General features: G+C 38.5%; 2 protein-coding genes across 3 annotated transcripts; both read left to right on the top strand.

Moving 5' to 3' along the window:
• The first annotated feature begins 1,340 nt into the window (after positions 1-1,340).
• On the top strand, positions 1,341-6,323 carry dmc1 (DNA meiotic recombinase 1). Its single transcript, XM_072667366.1, has 14 exons — positions 1,341-1,360; positions 2,213-2,270; positions 2,628-2,672; positions 2,751-2,897; positions 3,029-3,111; positions 3,456-3,508; positions 3,588-3,629; positions 4,015-4,087; positions 4,180-4,271; positions 4,363-4,436; positions 4,754-4,868; positions 5,363-5,423; positions 5,572-5,688; positions 6,254-6,323. The coding sequence occupies exons 1-14, from the start codon at positions 1,341-1,343 to the stop codon at positions 6,321-6,323; spliced, it is 1,050 nt and encodes a 349-aa protein (XP_072523467.1).
• A 1,499-nt stretch (positions 6,324-7,822) lies between these two features.
• gspt1 (G1 to S phase transition 1) lies at positions 7,823-21,081 on the top strand. Of its 2 annotated transcripts, XM_072667023.1 has the most exons (14): positions 7,823-8,232; positions 10,106-10,147; positions 11,532-11,768; positions 11,876-11,909; positions 12,022-12,099; positions 13,200-13,380; positions 13,690-13,844; positions 14,703-14,843; positions 15,714-15,807; positions 16,908-16,988; positions 17,987-18,160; positions 18,249-18,338; positions 18,439-18,607; positions 19,977-21,081. In XM_072667023.1, exons 1-14 carry the CDS (start codon positions 8,070-8,072, stop codon positions 20,027-20,029), a joined length of 1,692 nt encoding a protein of 563 aa, XP_072523124.1. In that variant the 5' UTR covers positions 7,823-8,069; the 3' UTR covers positions 20,030-21,081. The 2 variants fall into 2 exon arrangements, with proteins under 2 accessions (XP_072523124.1, XP_072523125.1); XM_072667024.1 differs by lacking the exon at positions 10,106-10,147 and having other exon boundaries at positions 7,824-8,232.
• Positions 21,082-21,101: the final 20 nt, after the last annotated feature.

Genomic DNA, 21,101 nt, shown 5'->3' with positions numbered 1-21,101 from the left:
TAGTGGAACCCTTTTACAAAAGGTCCCCCCCCCAAAAAAAAACAAGAGACTATTTAAACATCCAGATGATTCTTTAAAACCTTAAAAACACATTGTGTTTTACTTTTATTTCACAAAGCATGCCATGGTACAACCAGTAAGCGTTTTACAGCGAGTGTTTGTGGAATTTAGATCTTGTCTGAATTTGAAGACAAAGCAACCATGATCAGGTTGTAATTCAGGGCTAATGCTGATATCAGATCTTTGTCACCATATTTGGAATATTGGTCAAATCTAAACCTAAGTCCAATACAGGTGAGCAAATATCTGCTGATACTCCTGTGACTCTGATCTCATTGTGCACCCCTTTGTGTGTGTGTGTGTGTGTGTGTGTGTGTGTGTGTGTGTGTGTGTGTGTGTGTGTGTGCTCCAGCATTACAGTGTGAATGCTACCTCAGTAAGCAACTCACTAGATCAACTAGCTAGTGAACATTTACAAAATTAAAGTCCTAGGCTTCTTTATTATGTTGTTTCTCTTGAGGATTGAGTGAATGTGCCCAGCATTGATGAGACCCTGCAGTGGGAAGACGTTAGACTTGCTGAGCAAAACTAAAAATGAAAACTTAAGATACCAAATGTGTTTTGGCTGAACTACATTTGGGTTAAGGGGGGGATGTGTGGCAGGCTGGTTTAACCACCAGCCACACAAGCTGGAACTCTATCAGTAAAAATGTCCCTGGTAAAAATTCTATGTTCAGATATCAGCAGAGGTTTTTTTACTAGTTGTAAAATGAGATAAACCTGTAAAGGCCAAGTGTTCTTTCTAGAGATCTACCCTGTAATTGTAACCAGTAAAAAATCTGATGCTAATTCAAGATGTCTCTAATTCAGTTTGTAATAAACTGATTATTAATTATTTGTAATAATAATAATAATAATATAATTTATAATAATAATAATAAGTTGTTTCAATAGAAGTCTAATAGAAGCTTTTAGTTTTACAAAAAAATAATAATAATTATCTAATCTAACTAATTAATTAGTCACAATTAAGGACATGAAGCTTAAGGATACAAACTGGGTTTCATAAGGATGTGAATCTGATACTACAGGTTGCTGCTATTTATTACTTCTACATTTCATAGCTGATATCTGATTTTTTAAAAGAATATTTCAGCAAGTATCTATAAAATAGATTTTCTTTTATTTTTTATTTATATTTATTTGTATATTTACATATATTTTTATTTGTCAAATAAATGAGTAAATGCATGAATAAATAAAAACCGTTGAAGACTGTTTTAGAGCCCCTCATCTGTGAGCTGTGGTGGGATGAACGTGTCAGAGAAATGGCAAATTTAATGTCTGGACGTCAGAAGAGGTATATAATAGTTTTGTTCACAGAGGTTTCGAAGTCTTTAGTCCATGCCTTGTAATCCTAAAGTTTAGGGTTTAAAAAAGGACCGAATGTGAAAACTGTCCTGTTAGAAAACACTGAGGAGGCGAGGAGGCGCGAGCTGTGAGGCCGCTAGCTAGCTAGCTAAGTGCTAACTGAGTGAACTTCAGTCAGTCAGGTTTTACTCTCAGCGCATTCATTTCACAGCGTTTGTCATTTACAGGTAAATTAGTGGCAATTTTTTAAGAAACGCCACAAAAAATATTTTATTGTTACAAAAGATGTAGAGCTTCAGAAACAAACTCAAATCAATATAAACAGGAAGCTACGTGTGAGAAACACGATTAGCCAGCCAGCTAGCCTAGCTAATGTTTCCTAGCTAGATAGCTGCATTACACAGCGCTCCCCGATATTATGTTATATTTTTAAAATCCCTACGACTCAACAGTATTAATATATATATATGTGTGAAAGAAAACCCCTTAAGAAATAAAAAAGTCATCTTTTTATAGCTATATACATTTACAAGACTTATAAATTATACTACATATATGTACATTATATATATATATATATATATATATAGGCTAGCTGGCTGGCTAATTGTGTTTCTGACACACACACACACACACACACACACACACACACACACACACATATATATATATATATACGTGTCAAAAACACAATTAGCCAGCCAGCTAGCCTAGCTAATGTTTCTAATTAGAGACTGCTGTCCTGACAGATACTTTTAACATCACTACGACTCAACATTAATATATTTATGTGTGAAAGAAAACCCCTTTACATATGAATTTATAAGTCATCTTTTTATAGTATGAAATCGATGGAGGACCAAGTGGTGGAGGATGAGGCGGGGTATCAGGATGATGAGGTGAGGAACAGTTAGCTAGCTTGAGGGAAATGATCTGTCAGTCTGATAGAAAACAGTTAATCATCACAAACAGTGAGTAATTTATTGAAATGAATGATATATAATTGTTATTTAGTAATTTAACACCCTAATATGACCTATTAACAGTGGATGTAGCCTAAAGCATACTGAAGTAGCTGTATAAAATATAAAAAATAGCTGTGTCTCTCAGCATAGGAACTGAAGTCTGTTGAGAGACACTTTTCTTTCTCTTTTTGGATCCTTTTGGTCCAAAATTAAATTACAAAAAAAAAAAAAGTAAATTACTCAGTTATTACTTACTACTGTTATCAGTTATCTTCTTCCTTCCACCTTCAGGAATCTTTTTTCCAGGACATTGATCTCCTTCAGAAGTACGGGATTGTGAGTATATGCTTTTATTTGTATTCGTTTAATTAGTATTATGAGGTATTTTTTAAATCCTTGCTTTTCCTTCCACAGAATATGGCTGATATTAAGAAGCTGAAGTCTGTGGGAATATGTACGGTAAAAGGGATCCAAATGACAACACGGCGAGCGCTCTGCAATGTTAAGGGCTTGTCTGAAGCAAAAGTGGATAAAATAAAGGAAGCTGCTGGGAAGCTGCTGGTAATGTTCCTTTTGCAGTCATCTTTTGGAAGTGTCACTTGGGAGGGTTTTGGATTAATATAGAGACAGGAAGTTCAGACTTGGGTGTCGTTCTCAGGGGTGATATATTAGTTTTGTTTTTTTTACTGCAGATCTCTGGATTTCAGACAGCTTCTGCGTACAGTATGAAAAGGAGACAGGTGTTCCACATCACAACGGGCAGTCAGGAGTTTGAGTAAGAAGCAACTTACTGTTAGACATTCTGCCCATCACTTACATAAGCAGTTAGTATGACATTAAAAAAAGGACATTCCCACATCCTTCTTTACGTTAAACACATTTGAACATTGAATTAGGTTTTCTTATTTTTTCTATGAGAACCGTTCTGCAGAGAAGGATAACACTTTATATCACTGTAATGTAAAGTTTTACACTCAGTCTGGGACCAGAATACCTTTGATATGGGGCCATGAAAGAGGAAAAACAGGGGTTTACTATGCTTCTAATTAGTAAGTACTAGTTTTGTAGTGTTTGTATGTTAAAAATATAACACTGAAAACGTTTTTTGTTTATTTTTAGTAAACTTCTTGGAGGGGGAATAGAGAGCATGGCAATTACTGAGGCATTTGGAGGTAAGCTGCAGTTCCACAATTATATATATATATATCCCCTGCCTTTTTTGCCTTTCAGATTTTTTCATTGTTTTAACAGAGTTCAGAACTGGAAAGACACAGCTCTCTCACACACTTTGTGGTAAGTCATAAAAACATCCTTGTACCTTTAGGTATTCAGTTTTTTGTGGAAGTGGAGGTAAGAATGCACTTTTTGATCAACATTAAAAAACATACAAAAATCTGAAATACAAGAACTGTATTCTGTTTCGGTACGGGATAGATAATTCCTCCAATTATATCTGTGTATTTAATATTTAATGAGTCTGAATAGGATCACAATAATCAAATCAAATTGGATTTTTACATTTTTGTGATATAAGAGATTTATACCTCTGGTCAACAGGATCTGAGAATATTGCTATTTGCTTAAAAAAAAACATTAATTAAACCTTCATTGCTGTTCATTAATTGCCCAATTGTGATCAAACATAATTGAACCTGGACCTGATTCTTTATCTCTGAAGTTACAGCTCAGCTTCCTGGTGAGGATGGGTACACTGGAGGAAAAGTCATCTTTATTGATACTGAAAACACTTTGTATCCTTTAGAGTTTAGCTTGTATCTGTGTTTAGTGCATGTAATTATAACTGCTACTATTGTGGCGTTTTCCGTTAACCCGTAATTCTCAGTCGCCCAGATAGGCTAAAGGACATTGCAGACAGATTCAATGTGGATCATGAAGCTGTGCTTGATAATGTGCTGTATGCCCGTGCCTATACCAGTGAGCCATTGACATCACTTTATAAGGTTACGTTTGGCAGAGTTGTTGTTAAATCTGTTTGGCATCATTGCTCTGTGTGTCCATATTTTAGGTGAACATCAGATGGAGCTGTTAGACTTTGTTGCAGCTAAATTTCATGAAGAGGGAGGGGTCTTCAAACTCTTGGCAAGTGATGAAGAGAGAAACAAAACAAAAGAAATAGTTTATATATTTTTTTATTTTATTATTCATTTTATGATAAATGAACCAGAATGATGAACGGAACAGAAATTGTCACATGTTAGCCCTTATTCTCCAACAACAAGGAAACCTTCATTATTTGACAATAAAACTACTGATTTCCCTGTGGTTGCTTTTAAACACATACCCATTACCCATTTATTAACCTTACTCAAATTTGCTCAATATGCACATCTCTTGATGATTTTCTTTTACTTCATCCTCATTTTCAACTGGATAATCATTGAGCATTTTTACTTCAGATCATAGACTCCATCATGGCTCTGTTTCGGGTGGATTTCTCTGGGAGAGGTGAGCTGGCAGAGAGACAGCAGAAGCTGGCACAGATGCTCTCCAGGCTGCAAAAAATCTCTGAAGGTCTGCTTGATTTCTTATTTATTTATTTATTGGTGTAAACAAGCATCTCATGACTTTGTTCTTTGTTGTGAGGGAAACCTATTTTAGAAGTATGTGCTAAAACTAGATGTGTTAACTGCATTTATACTTGTGACTTTATTTGATGATACATTGTCTCTGAAATAATAGCAATAAATGATATTATTTTCATTTTAAGAATGTTATGTCACTGATATAATGATAATATAATAGCATAATAATGCAATTACACCATTTTAAAGAGCAGTGAACTTTCAATTATTAATACATGTGATAGTTATTACATTTGAATTAGAAATTATAGATCATTAGAAAAAGATTATTGAGATTATGTCCATATATTGTATGATAAGTCGATTATGTAAATATTGTTACAGGCTCAAATGCATTGTTTTTAATTAACAAGAAAGATTTAAAACAAAGATGCAAGTAAAAATCATAAACTATTGTTTATTTAAAGATGTCTCATTTGTTAGAATACAACGTTGCAGTGTTTGTGACCAATCAGATGACAGCAGACCCAGGAGCCGGGATGACGTGAGTGTAACAACTGTGACAACTTTAATCTGTAAACTTTGTAAAATATGGCCACTGTGCTGAATGTATCGCCACTGTTAACAGACCCATAGATTCTAGTATCTATATCTATATGTTCAGCAGCTGAAGTGCAACCACTATATTGTAGATTTCAGGCAGATCCTAAAAAGCCCATCGGAGGACACATCTTGGCGCATGCCTCCACCACTCGCCTAAGTTTGAGGAAAGGACGTGGTGAAATGAGAATTGCCAAAATATTTGATAGGTAATTCATTTCACATACACTGCAGGGAATGAAGAACATAAAATGATAAACCTGTCACTTGTGCCTGACAGAGAATAACATTTTCCATTTAGGTTGATATAATCACATAAATGACAGCAGGCTACATTACAGAGGTAGCTTGAGTAACTTTCTTTTCTATAATAATATTTATCTTATGTTTCGCAATAGTATGTGACAATAAAAAGGTCATTATTTTTAATTGTCTAAAAAGCTGTGGCTTTTAATAAAAAATATTGATTCAGTTTCATTAACTCTGAAGTTGTAACTCATAGCCTTGGTTGAGACCTGGCCTCAATCTGCATTATGCAACTGATGTGTTATTACATTATATAGTAATATATCATTACATTAAACAGCAAGGTGCTCTAGAGAGCAACCAAGTCATGCAGTCTGAGTGGATTACATTGTGATCACATTACCAGCTTCATTTCCAAAGTCAGACTTTTTTGTACTAAGTAATGGTAACAAAAGAAGCACAACTTGTCATAAATGTGAAATTTAAAAGACCTTTCACCTCATGTTGCTCATGTCTTCTTTCTTTAAGCCCTGACATGCCAGAAAATGAAGCAACTTTTGCCATAACTCCTGGAGGAGTAGCAGATGCAAAGGAGTAGAGGGACCATTTTTTTGTCCTACACATACCAGATTAAATGAGATTTAATATATTCAGATTTACATACACATAATAATAATAATAATATTTATTTGTTTGATAGACAGTCTGACTTTTACTACATGTTTGAGTAGGGTGTGTAATGTAATTTTAGTGTAAATTGTGTATTGAGTTATGCTTGCTGTTTTTTTAATAAATTGTTGAAGTAGCTGAAAAATCATGCTTGTCTTGCTCCCATTTTTATTTTTCACATTTTAAAGCCATTGTTCCTAAAGTCCATCCGGGAGACCCTATGCATACAGCTTGTGTTTTCTCTATGCTAACATACAGTTTGTCTAACTGTGGATTGATGGACACCCAGGTCCAATCTCTTCTTAACGGAAACACCTTTTACCAATTTGCTCCTGGAGACGTCATTAACACACAGGTTTACTTACTTTCTCTAGCCTGCACTGTGGACGACACATAGCGTAATTATGACTAAATATGTAATTGCTAGAACGTATCTTGTTATTATAAGCCGTAAAATGTCCAGGCTAATACGTATGCAAAAGCTTTCTGTATTGCTCAAGATGCTTGGTTAGTAATGAAGCAATGTCTAAGAGGTCAGGTCTTTTTTACGTCTGTTCATATTGACATTTAAGAATGTGTGATTACTACTACTACTAATAATAATATAAAAAAAAACCTATGCTGCTCAGTGACACCAAGGTTTTACTGTTTGGTTAATTCAATCAACTGTGTCTTTAATCAAGTCAAAAAGATCATCTAGCCTATTTGGTAGCCTGAAGTTATGACACTGGCACATTTTATAATAAGATTATAATTATAATTTTTATAACATAAAAAAGATACATTTTTGTAATTTCATATTCACATCATCATAATGAATTTTTGTAATGATATAAAACAGAATCTCATACTGAGAAACTTCCTCGTAGGAACATATACTGTTTTATGATATCTTATGAGATATTTTCTTGTAATAAGAGATGTTTATTGTGTAATAACGACATAAGATCTCGTAATAACAAAATGCTGTGCTTTACTTTGCTGGGCAGCAGTACTCCATACTCCAGTACACAAAACCACAAGTTCCTCCCACCCACAAAATACACCATCAGAAGAAGAGGGACTACAAAGTCTTTGCTGATCAGCCCTTTAAAGACCAGTCATATGTAGCCTAGTTTTACCCACATCCTTTAAACGATTCAAAACGTTAAAAAATGTATAATGTTAATATTAATGTTAATGTTAATAAATGTGTAAAAAAAAGTAGAATTTACATATGAACACTCAGTAAGTTAACTAACTTGGACCACACACACACGCGCGCGCGCGCGCAGAAATACACACTTTTTAATTTTCTTTCATAAGAGCCATGACGTCATGCAAGCTCATAAGTATGAAAATAAAATAAATATAATTTCTCAGACATGGACATTTGAGGGTTACTTTGAAAAGCTGCTCGTTTGGTGGCCATTTTCGGAGAGCCTGTCCACAGTCGCTGTCTTCACACGCCTGTCAGGGTTCGCCCATGCAGGACTGTGCTGCTGCTGTCGTCGGGGAAAAGAGCAGGCGCCTCATGCCGTAGTTCAGCTGCCTTTCCGAGCCTTTCAGCCCGCACGGTTATCTGGAGTAGCTGGTAAAACCGAGGCAGGCTTGTGTGTTTTTACAGTTAGTCAGGCGCTGGGTTTCAGCTCTGAGGGCGAGTTATCCGTTCGGTTGCAGCTGTAGTAGAGCACTAATGGACTCCAGAGACACAGCCCCTGATAGCTGGGAGCAGGAGGACGATGCGGAGGCCCCGGACACGGAGCTACAATCAGCCTTCACCGGCCTCAACGTCAACGCTCCGGAGTTCGTACCTTCCTTCATCCCCCGAGGAAACCCTGGAAGCACTGGGCACGACGGTAAAGACTGTCAGGGCATGCGACGGCCGGGGGTTCAGGGGTGAACGCCAGCCTGCGCGTTCAGTGCTCCGGCTAGCTAACGTTAGCACAGAGGGGGACGCTGGCTAGCTAGTGCTAGCTTTCTAGCTAGCTAACCTTGCTAGCACTAGCTAGCTAGCTAAGTTACCGCGATAAACAGCTGTGGCATGAAAACAAGCCTTTCTAAGAGGTACACCGAGGTTGTGGGAGAGGTGAATGTGTGAGATACAGTACACACATACCTTCTTTCTGTCGTGTGAGGAATGTCCAGATGTGTCGTGACACTGCAGGCTTGCTAACTTTCTCCATTTATAGCTGTGAGGGAAATTAGCTACAGCTAAGTTACCATAACGGGCCAACGTCTGCCTGCCTGACAGGGAGCAGCGTTCACAGGGAGCAGCGTTCACCTGGTCGTCACTGCTGTTCTAGCTGGATTAATAACATTGCATATTACATAGCTTTTAATTACCATGTTATTAAGAATGGAAAGTGATCGCTAGGTTTGTAAGGCAGGTGTCAGAGCATTGACACACCAGGCTAGTGCTCATGTGTCCCTGGATATGGTGCTAGCTAGCTGATCCGTTTAGATTAGCTAGGCCACGTAGTAATTTCTTAGTTAAGAATATGGGATTATCATTAGCATTGGAATAATGCCCTTTTTAAAGACATTTTAAAGAAATAAATCAACTTAAATCTCGTAATTGGTCAATGGAAACCTGTCCTTTCACTACTTGCATTTAGCTACATTTCTGACAGCTGTCTGTACGTTTCACAGGTAGGAGAATATAGGGCGAGGACTCTTACTGCCTGACCAGGGAATTGAACCCTAGTCCGGCACAGGGAGAGCGGGTAGTGTAATTATACTTTGACCCATAACTATTATTATTATTATTATTATTAAGAATAAAAAACATTTAAATGTGCTTCAAAAGTATTTACAAAAGAGAGGCAAATAAAGTAACAATGTTATTTTAATAATTAATAATATATAAAATATATAATCATTACAGTTAAGATAAAAAAAGAGTAATAAACTTCTAAATGTACAGAGGACAATACAAAGTGGTTACAATTGTAACTTGGCAAAAACATTAACAATAACAAGTTAAACTATAAAAAGTAATATATTTCCAAATTATACAGTTAATTACAAAAAAATATCAAATATATCACTGCCGTCCAATGAGAACTTGTATTTTCATTTTTGTCTGTTTTTTAGTTTTCTCCATCCTTTAACCCCGCCCTGTACCCTGTGTAAATAATTCTAGATGAACGGACCAATAGACTACATTTTTTTTTTTACAGGTTACAAAGTTTTTTTCCTTCTTCTAAAAGTTGCCTTTTTGGAGATGCATGTTTTTCTTTGGACGGCGACGATATGCTTCAACCTGCTTCCTTTAGACATTGCCTACCAAGGATGCTCAATGTAGGACTTGTGAGAGGGTGTAGAGCGTACAGTCGAATACAACACAAAGGGCAACCTTCATTCAGATGACATATTTTTTCTTATTGCTTCTATGTGAGCATACGTTTATACATCCTGTACAGAATTGATATTTTTGAGGAACTGTTTCTATGTATTTTCTGGCTTTCACTTACACACAACTTATGTTAAGTTGTGTGTATAATGTGCAATATGTGCAGTAATCTTTGTACTTTGCCACATTTTAATATTTGTATTTTTTCCTGATATGTGGAAATATATGGCCGACTTTAGACATGACTGTATACACTAAAACAGCCTCACCACTTCTTTTGTGTCTTTCTCACCTTCACCTACATTTAATAGTGCTACCAAGCTGTCAGTGTAATTGCAATAAGAACTGTTTAGTTACAGCCATGTTTCCCTCCTTAGGTACAGACACAGTTGCAAACATGGAGATTTCAGAACCAGCAGGTGGGTGTCTTTGCAGTCTGCTCATTTTCCAAAGCAGTGCCGGCAAATCCAGAATCACAGAATTCCTGGTTGAGGTTTTATACTACTATATCCCCGTTAGTGTTAGTTCAACCACACCGAGGCGATGTGGAGACTGTTACATCATCCTAGCTGTACACCCTGTGTGTACTCGTATTACATGCATTCCCTCCTCTTAACCTCTGCAAGCACAGCCAGTGACACAGTGAGTAAAGTCATTCGGTTCACAGCAGATTTATATCTGTAACCATGATAATGTGCTGATTTGGTGTGTTTTCTGTGTCTTCTCACATTGCTTTACATACTTTCTCCTGAACAGAGGAAAGAAAGGGAAATTGTTGTTAAATACCTCATGAGCTAATTTTTTCTGCATTGTTCTGTCGTGCTGTCGGCAATGGCAGCAGTTCGGAAGAAAGCGCAGCTTTGTGGACAGTTATTGAAGTGTGTAATTCCACTGACCAGATCATGAGCGCATTGCTTAATGCTTTCTCGCAGATGAAGCATTTTTTATCACATACATATTGTTTTCATGTTTAATAAAGCACGATTGAGTGCAGTACGTCTGGCAAATTCTGCTTGTAGTTGGAGCTGAGAGGAATAGGTACCTTTGACAGGTAAAAAAGTCTGTTTGATTTATTCATTAAGATTTAAACAGTCATTCACAGTGGTTTGATGTGAAATGGGCCATTGGAAGCAGGATTCACAAAGTCAATGCAAACACAGCTAGCTATTTGATTTAATAGGGGCGCTGCACTGTGTGTTGTGAGGTATTTCTCTTGTAACCATTGTTGTGCCTCTGTAGCCTTTCCGTCCATTCCGCTCACTGTGTAGAGTGAGCTAACAAAATGCCCAACCACACCAAACACTCTTTCTGATGGTACTCTGAAAGATCAGCTTGGGCTCTCTAGGGTATGTGCGATATTGTGATAGTGTGGTTATCGCTAGTCTATATCAGAGCTGGGCAACATGACGTTAATGTGATTAATGTTGTTATTGTGATAAACAGCAGTTGATCTGTCAAAAACACACTGGAGCAGGTGTGCTATTCTGCCCCCTAGATTGACCCCTGTCTGCTTGGTCATTCTGCTCCACTGCCCACATAGACACCAGTTGTCTCAACAAAAGTGTATCTAGAGTATTTCCCAGAGCTGTGTTCCTCAGTTAACCAGAGAACCAGAGCTGTCAGGAGATACTCTAGATTTATGTCACTCTTCGCTACACTGAGAAATCTTGCTTACTGAAATCCCCCAGTATTTCTTGTATTCCATGAGTTGATGCAGAAAGGACTGCGTACATGTAGACGGATGTATAATTTAAATCCGTGATCTGACAAACGGGTTTCAAGGATCTTGCTCTGTCCCCATAGCCGCTGTGGAGAACGGAGAGACAGATGCCAACACGGCGGAAACATGGGAAGAGAAGGGGGAGCCAGACGAGGTGGAGCCAGGAGGCGGAGCCATGGAAGAGGGTGGGGCTCTTGGGGATGAGGCCCAAGATGAAATGATGGAGGAGGATGAAGAGATGCCTGCCCCCAAACTGCCTCCTCCACCCCCAGACGCCCCAAAAAAAGAGCATGTTAACGTGGTGTTCATTGGACATGTGGGTGAGTGTGTGGTGCATTTGTCGTGTTCACTTTGCACTTCCTATTAACTGAAAGGAAGATGATTGCCATTTCGATTATGATAAAATCACTTTCTTCTTACTCTTTAGATGCAGGCAAGTCAACCATTGGTGGACAGATCATGTGAGTAAGAATCTGTTTTAAAATAAATCTTCTAAAAAGGACTAGCAGAGCTGTAGTCTAAACAGAGGTATGCATAAATAATGTTGTATCAATTCTGTGATATTTCTTTTAGGTATTTGACTGGTATGGTGGAGAAAAGAACCCTGGAGAAATATGAAAGAGAAGCAAAAGAGAAGAACAGAGAAACATGGTACGAATATGTGAACCCACTTATATTGTTAAATACCTTAGTGTCCATTTTCTTCAATCTGCCTTCTTTTATGTCCACAGCCGTGCACATCTTTGCTCTTATGTGAATATCAGCATGGTTTAAACTCTAGTACGGCTTGACCGTGGTTATTCCTGCTTAATATCTGAGCAGACTTAAATATGTTTAAAACTGACACTAGCTCACTAAAACACACAAAGTGACGTGTACATATTACAAGATTTTTTCCAATAGCCACACTGGTTACCAGTGTCTTTCCAGACTAAATACAGAATCCTCTCATTCTGAGTCCTTCGTGGTCCTTTATCCTCATTTTCCTTCTTGCTTTCTTAGAGCCTGTTTCCACCTGACATTACCATGTGTTTTTGGTGTTCGGCTCACGTTCGGATTTCACTTGTCTGCATAAAAAGACGCATTGTGATCATTTAATAAAAGGGTAAACGGATTAGGTTTTCTGTGTAAAATACAGGTAATAGTTACTGTGGATCTTGGCTTCTCTCCCTCTTGCTCGATCTCCCTTGCTGCCTCTCGCTGTGTGTGTGCGTGCTTGGGCTTGTGCTTATTTTCTTGGTAGATAATATCAGTGTTACAGAGTTTGGCAACACTACCCCTTGTGAAAGACAAATCTTTCGCATTTTCTGATAGAGTCGTTACAGGAACGCTTTATAGTCTCCTGGAGCAAGACAGTTTTGATGAGAAACTGTTGTTTACAGGTAACAAGTAAAATGGAAATGATGTACACACTGGTGTGCTACTTTATGCAGGAAATGAAAAACTAAATCGCATCTGGTCACACTGGAAACGCATTTTAATGACAAGTGTAAACAGAATCCATTATATCCATATACTATGTGGATACAAAATGCATGTTAATGCAAGGTGTTCACAGGTCCGTAGAGTCTCTGGCAGTAATCTGCTTGCTATACCTCATTGAAGGGCTTTTCCATTTCATGCTTTGGTGCTCAAACTCTTAATCTGTTACATCCTTCAAGACCTTCTTCACTTAATGCTTTTACTGTACATTTCTTTAAACTTAAATTTTTTCTGCTTACATGTATAACATGAGTGACTTCTCCTTACAGGTATCTCTCCTGGGCTTTAGACACGAATCAGGAGGAGAGAGACAAAGGGAAAACTGTAGAAGTGGGAAGAGCCTACTTTGAAACCGAGAAAAAGCACTTTACCATCCTGGATGCTCCAGGCCATAAGAGCTTTGTTCCCAACATGATCGGTGGTGCCTCACAGGCGGACTTGGCAGTGCTGGTTGGTTTCGCAAACTGTTTATTTGACTGCTATCAGCTTATACTATATGTGTGCTCCACTGTAGGAGAAAAAAAGTCAAAGTCAAAGTTTGAAGGTCGTAGGTTATTTTGCCCTTTGCTGAATCGGTACCTGTAGGGCCTTTGTAGGTTAAGTAAAATGTCAGGAGTGGACTGTTTCCTCATTTGTAATGCAGAATGTTGATTTCTAAATCCCTTAACACTGTGAAGACAACAGCTTTCGTATTTGTTCTCCACCCTGTCACTTACAGTTCACATTTTTTCTTTTTGAACTTTGGTTCTGTCTTTCCAGGTTATCTCAGCGCGAAAAGGGGAGTTTGAGACCGGCTTTGAAAAGGGAGGTCAGACCCGTGAGCATGCTATGCTGGCCAAAACTGCTGGAGTCAAACACCTGATAGTTCTCATCAACAAAATGGACGACCCTACTGTGAACTGGAGCTTGGATAGGTGAGAAGAAAACTGCCTTGTAGCGACAATAAGGGCATAGTTTGGTAGTTTCACCTTTAGTCAGATGAGATATTGTATGAACTGTACTTTGGTTCATTGTTATAGAAAATATTACCTCCGAAACCTTAAAAACATGTCTGTAGATTATGCATAACTATATTAGCCTTGTGCAGTATTGGCTTTCGTTACTTTAGCATTGTATCATTGGTGGAAAACTAAAGGAACAAACTTCAGACATGTCATAACTGGCTAACAGCAACAACAGTGAAAAAATGATTCTGATCTGTCTATGCATTTATTTATTGATTTAGGCATTGCCTGTTCACTGTGTGGCTGTGAAAAACAAACAAACAAACAAACAAAAAAACATAGGCTGACCCAGCTTTCTCTTCTTTGATTTTGAACAGACGCGAGTTTGTTCCATCTAGTAGTGAGTTCATTAGGTAGTAAAATGTAAACGCTAGAATGTTACCCTTCAGCTGCCCAACGACACAGACACACCGCCCTAGTATGATCCGCCATGATTTCCTGAGTTAAAATAAGGCAGACAGACAGAGAGGAGGAGGTGGGGGCAGGGTAGAAAAGACTACAGTTACCATAGAAATACTTTTAAACCCACTACAGTCCCCATAATACCATACAAATCCAATGGCTTCCAGCTTAAGGTGTCCGGGTGGTGTGCATGATTATGAAATCAATGTATTAACCCCAATAGAGCATATCGTGTATTCTCCTTTTGACTGTGTGCACCGAACCGTCACTCCCGTACTGTGACTGTTCTATTTAAATACACATACACATGACGTACGAATACACATATCGTTACACCCCTAGTTACTGTAACTCATTTTTTCCCAGATACGAAGAATGTAAGGAAAAATTAGTGCCATTCCTAAAGAAAGTGGGCTTTAACCCAAAGAAAGACATCCACTTCATGCCCTGCTCTGGGCTGACTGGAGCCAACTTAAAGGAACCTTCGGAGCTGTGTCCCTGGTACACGTAAGTGAAGCTTCTATTACTCTAAAAGATAACTCGCACTGTAGCTCAGTAAAACCAATATATTATCTACCTTTTTAAAATCGTACAATATACAGCATGCATCACTGTGTTTTGACATGTAGACAGTCACCATATTCAGGGTATTACAACACTTGTAGCCATAACCTGCAGAAATCACTCTCTCGGAGTTAAAATGAGCACTGGTTAATTCTTTCAGTGGAGTGTTTCCACAGCCAATGACGGCACACCTACTGCTGACGCATCACAATGTGATGCATCCAGTGGGCTTTGTTTTGGCAGTAGTAGTGTTTTAAAACACTAGCAGTAGTGTTTTACACCTCTCCAGGACCAAAAAAATATGAACCACAAAGAAAATAATGCACCAATTCACAATGCAAAGACGTAGACCATTGTAAATTAAAAAGTAGGTGTTTTTGATCTTATGTTTTGAAAAAATATGTTTTGAGAACATACAATTGGTTTACATATGTAGATACATCCCTCTGGCTATACCAAATTTGCTTTGTGTTGCATCTTAACCTTCAAAACACATCTAACAGAGATCAGATGGTTGAAGCTTCAAATAGTTGATCATGCATTAGACCGAACACTCACTCTACAAGATGCCTTTGGGAAACTGGGCACAAGTAGTTAAATGCTTGGAGCTGTGTTGTCACATTGTGGTTAGATAGACAGGCAGTGAGCTACACATGTTGCAAACGAAACCTATACCTTGCAGTCTCCCAGGCTGTGTAATGGCTGACACAACATAGTAGTGAATCTAATCTGATGTAAAATACAATTACAGTTAGCAGTTAAAAGTTAGATTAACATAATGTGTTTTCTTGATGTGTGCTCTTGACTTTTTAGGGGGTTACCATTTATTCCACATCTGGACAGCTTGCCAAACTTCAACAGATCAAGTGATGGTCCTCTCAGATTGCCCATCGTAGATAAGTACAGGGTAAGGTGATTGCTGTGGTGATGTGCATGATTTTTGAATCCAAATAACAATGAATGAAATATGTGATTGATGTCCTGTCAATAGTTATCCCTCCATCCAAACAGTCCATTTACACTACCGGTCAAAGGTTTTAGAACACCCCCAATTTTTCCAGTTTTTTACCAACATTTAAGCATAGTGATTTCAAATGGTACAATAGCAAGCAGTAACCTGGCAGGACTATTGGAAACAAATTAAGTAAACACTGGAAAATGGGACTTTTGTAGGAAACGTCATTATTAACTTACGCCTGGTCTGTAGCAATGGAAGTAAATTAAGCTTTAAAAAACTATGCAAACAGTTTACAATTGACAAAGCCTTTGCCTCCATAAATGTTTAGGCAATTTAGGCAACATTAAACATTCAGATTGCTAGGATGACTAAAAAAGAAACATAGAGCATTATAACTCCTATAGTGTTTCCCGCGTCATCAAAAGACTTCTTGGAAAATGGAAAAAAAACTTAACAGGTGCAGGAAAAGGTCTGAAACTCCAGCCTTGCACATCCTCAACAGCATCAGAAGACAAGTTTGTGAAAGTCAGCATCTTGTGTGATAGACAGCTCACATAGCAACACCTTCTAGTTCAACTTAACACTGGACCAAGTCTCAGTTTCCACTGTGAAGAGAAGACTTGAAGCTGCAGGTTCAGCAGGTGTAGTGCCAGTAAAGCACGCCATTGCTAAGATGGCAAAATAGGAAAGAAAGGCTTGCCTGGACCATGCAACACTTCCAGTAGACTACTGAAAACATCAGAAGTGATCTTTTGAGTGGCAGTGTATATAACATATGAATTACAGCTGGTTTTGGTGCATGACCCTCATAAACCTTATTGTTGGCCGTACAAAGCAAGTTCACATGGTCTCGGCAGAATGTTTTAGGACAATATAAAATCTATAAGCTCTAGAGATGGCCTGACTGTTCTAAACTGTAATATACATGCAAGGAGTTGCATGCTGTATACTGCTTATGTAATAAAAATGTGATTGACTGAGCCTGTGATGATTTTTGTTTGTTTGGTTGGTTGTTTTTTTTTTTCATTTTCTTATTTTTTTCTGTGCAGGACATGGGTACTGTGGTCCTTGGAAAACTGGAATCAGGAACAATTAGCAAAGCACAACAACTCATAATGATGCCAAATAGGGTAAGTTTATTAAAACAGTGAGACCATGTGACATGTTTTTACAGTGTTTACAACAGTTTGGGAAAATCACTGTTACACATTGCATTCAGTATTTTGTTACTGTTCTACAACAGCTACAAAATACATTATGATAAATTGACCAAAAAAACAAAAAAATACACGTAGTTGCTCATCAATACAGAATTCGCTTGATGTATACAGTCATATGTTTTAAATTTCAAACTGTTCAGATAATACCCCAGTTGCTTGATTGGATTGAGATCTAGACTTTGACTTGGCCACTGTAGAACATGTTTTTGTTGTTTAACCCCACCTGCATTACTTTGTAATAATAATAAGCTTAATTTATAAGTCACATTTTATATACATAGCAGCTCGGGGTGCTTTCAAAAATAAAAACAACTACACACATATATGTGATTTTAATAATCACATTAATGTGAACCCTGAATTCATCTGCCTGACTTAAAGAGGTAACAAGCTCCACCGTTTAGAAGAATACTAACTAAAAGATGTTTCTCCACCCTTTCTGGACTGCACATGTAGGATTTATAAAAGACCAGTATTTCATAATCTTAAGATCATGTGTTGAGTTATAAATATCTAGACTTTCTGTTAGATACAGAAGTGCTAAACCATTAGGGGCTGTGTACACCAGTAACATTGTTTAAAAATAGGCCGTAAAGTACACCAGAAACCAGTGTAGCTGTTTCAGATAAGGACTGAGGTCCACTTTCTGGACTTTGCAGCTGCATTTAAGTCAGCTGCATGTATAGTTCTTAATATAATTGATCGGTGTATCTTCAACAAGCTACTAAACAGTGGCTTTGAACATAGTTCAGGTAGTCAGATTTTCAGAACCTGATCTATCTGCAGTATAAATTACAGTTTTGAATGCTCACTGTAATTGTATCTTACATCAACCAATGCTTTAAATTAAGGCATCTCTGGAGTTTAGGATTTGTGTGAGTGAGACGTGCTGTGTGACATTTTCGCAGCACACTGTTGAGGTGCTGAGCCTGCTGTCTGATGAAGTCGAGACGGACGATGCAGGGCCCGGAGAGAACCTGAAACTGCGCCTCAAAGGCATCGAAGAGGAGGAGATTCTGCCTGGCTTTATCCTATGCAATGCTGAAAACCTTTGCCACTCAGGGCGCACGTTTGATGCTCAGGTAGAACACTGACTGTAGTTGCTTACTGAGAGAGGAGTTGTCATGTTTTTGCCTCATTCTTTGTCCTCTGTCTTTTTTTCCCCTACAGATTGTCATTATTGAACACAAATCCATTATATGTCCAGGTTACAATGCAGTCCTACACATCCACACCTGCATAGAGGAAGTGCAGATAACGGTAACTGAAACTGGTGTCTGTCTCCTTGTAACATGTTTCTGTGCCTGTTGTTCATTTCTAACCCCATTTCTTCTGCATTATTTCCCTCTTCTGCTCAAAGGCCTTAATCTGTCTGGTGGACAAGAAGACAGGAGAGAAGAGCAAGACGCGCCCCCGTTTTGTCAAACAAGACCAAGTATGCATTGCCCGTCTCAGAACGGCGGGAACCATCTGCTTAGAGACGTTTAAAGACTTCCCACAGATGGGTCGGTTCACTTTGAGGGATGAGGGTAAGAGCTCAGATACCTGCAGTCATTACTGGATCCCAATTTGCTTCCCAGATTAGTCATTTCTAATCCCTGCCCACTATCTAAGAATCCCACCATCACACAATGCTACCTGTGGCAGGACTGCCTTTGACTCAACGTCTTTGGAGACCTTTACATGTTTGGAGAACGATAACTGCCAGTTCTGTTGCATCAGCTAAGTAAAGGAATAGCCAGGGGGGCTCATTCTAAGGAGCTACCCAGTGAGGTCAGTTCTGCTCTCTGTGGCTACTAGCTATGGATGGCTGTGGCATGATTGAAGCTCAAACTGGTGTTCTCACAGTTATTGGGCCGATGCAGATATGGCTGCAGCACTTGGGAGCTCCCCCAGTCCCAGTGTTTTGACTGCCTTTAACCTGCCTTTACTCCAGACTGGTATGTAAAATATGAGTGAATGGCTTTTACAGGCCCATTTGTCTATTTTCTAACGCTTTTGGTCATGCTGGCAAAGCAGTAGAATGAAAATTAACTGCTGCTACGTCTTTTTCCATTAAATGGCTTGTTAAAAAGAACATCACTGAAGCAGTAGTATTACTTTTTGTCGGCTGATGAACATAACGAGGTACTCTTGAGATTAATTGACGAACTTGCTCAGCTATCCCTGATCTTTGCCCAATATTCTTTCTGACTTAGTGTCCAGTTCCATTTGTAGGTTAGGTCTCCCTCTGCAACACGATGCAGAGACATGTGCCTGAAGCTGTACTGGCAGTACTACTACACCTGTACTGGCCAGCTCTGACTGAAAGTGAGAGTGTAGGCCATCCTACCCACCTAGAGAGAGAACGAGGCTGATAATGCTTTCTTGGGCTCCTGGCCATAGCTTGTAGAATTGAAAGGGATCAGACTTATGATCTCTAGATGATGGGGCCAGCGTTTACTGTGTTGTAGAGTTCCTGATTTTGTTTGAAGCTCCGGCTTCAAGTTTCTTCCCTTACCCCAGATGTAGTTGTTCTGCCGGAACATAATTAGTGTCTGAAATTGGCTTCATTAGTTTTGTACTGGAGCTTTAAGACTAATGTACATGTAACTGCCTCTCTTAAACAATACCCACTTTCTTTACATCTTACGTAGGCATAGTTATGTTGTGCTTGACACTGTATGACATTGATATATATGCAAATTTACAATATTATGTTGCATCCTGAGACCTGTATTTACCTTATATTTGGGCCACAAAGTTGTTTTATTGGCTGAAGCATCACTGTAATAGAGATTAGTTGCAACCTAAAATATGACAAAATGTGAAGGTTCTGAAGATTCTCATTGTCTGAAAGAAGGTATGTGTACTAAGTGCAGCTTAGATTATGTGTGCTCTCATTTTTTTCCTCTGCAGGTAAAACTATTGCTATTGGCAAGGTGTTGAAGCTGGTACCAGAGAAGGAGTAACTGAGGTCAGAAAGACCCTTCTGCTGCTCTCTGGATTGAGGGGGAGGACGCAGCGGCCCACCAACCGGATTCCTCCACTCTGCTCCATTCTCTTATTTGCAGATAAATCTAAAAGAAATGAGAGAAATATGTTTGAAAACGGACAATAAGAGAATACGTTTTAGAAAGAACAATATTATAGAAAAAAGCTCAGTGTGACAGCTTTCTCATATTGAGAGCTCAGCTATGCCACTCATGTAGCCCCATTTTAAAAGCCAGCCCCTCTCCACTGGCCTACATTCAATGGTAAAATTGATGCAATCTTGTTTTAAACTTCTGGCTTTTTACCTGCCTACGGGTTTAAAAGATTAAAGTCGTTTCCTTGTTAACCGTCCTCAAGCAGCCTGAAACTGATGATGTAAAGAGTGGGGATTTTTTTTAAAGGAATCTCAGAATGGTCACTAGGATCTAAGCTCGTGTGAACAGTTGATTAGGGGGTCACAGCTCACCCTGCTGATCCTTACATAGAAATGGCCTCCATTTGCTTAGTCAGTGACCAACGTTGCCTTCTTTTCAGATACTGTGATGATAGGCAGTTTCAGACTGGCTGTGGACAGTGGGCACAGGAACAGAATGGAGCCCTTAAAAATTGTGTTCATACAGGTAGTCACATCTAAGTCATCTTCGCATATCTGATATCTGTCTGATCCTCTTCTAGATCAGACTTTCAGAAAATACATTACAGCTGTGGTTTGGACCATGTGCATGCATTTCAGTCAGAAACTGGTGTTTTATATAAACCCCCCAATCCAATCAACTATTAGCGTTATCATGATCGGCTGCTGTCTGAACGTAACCAATTAGAACCCCATTCACGACAAAGATCACGCACATCATAACTGGTAATGACTTACCCTAAAGAAATACAGAGACAATAAGTGCTCAAATACAACGTAACTGTGATGTTAGGGTCACTCACGCCATTCAGTTTAAGATTCACAGATGTACATGCTCCTGTTGGAGATGTCACCATTAACCTTCCTAAATAATAAAATCTTAAATTGGTCATCTCATCCTTCTTGTTCTCTTTTTT

The sequence above is a fragment of the Salminus brasiliensis genome, chromosome 22, assembly GCF_030463535.1.
Source record: "Salminus brasiliensis chromosome 22, fSalBra1.hap2, whole genome shotgun sequence".
Taxonomy (NCBI): domain Eukaryota; kingdom Metazoa; phylum Chordata; class Actinopteri; order Characiformes; family Bryconidae; genus Salminus; species Salminus brasiliensis.
Note: the sequence above shows the minus strand (reverse complement) of the source record. Positions and strands in the feature narration are given on the sequence as shown.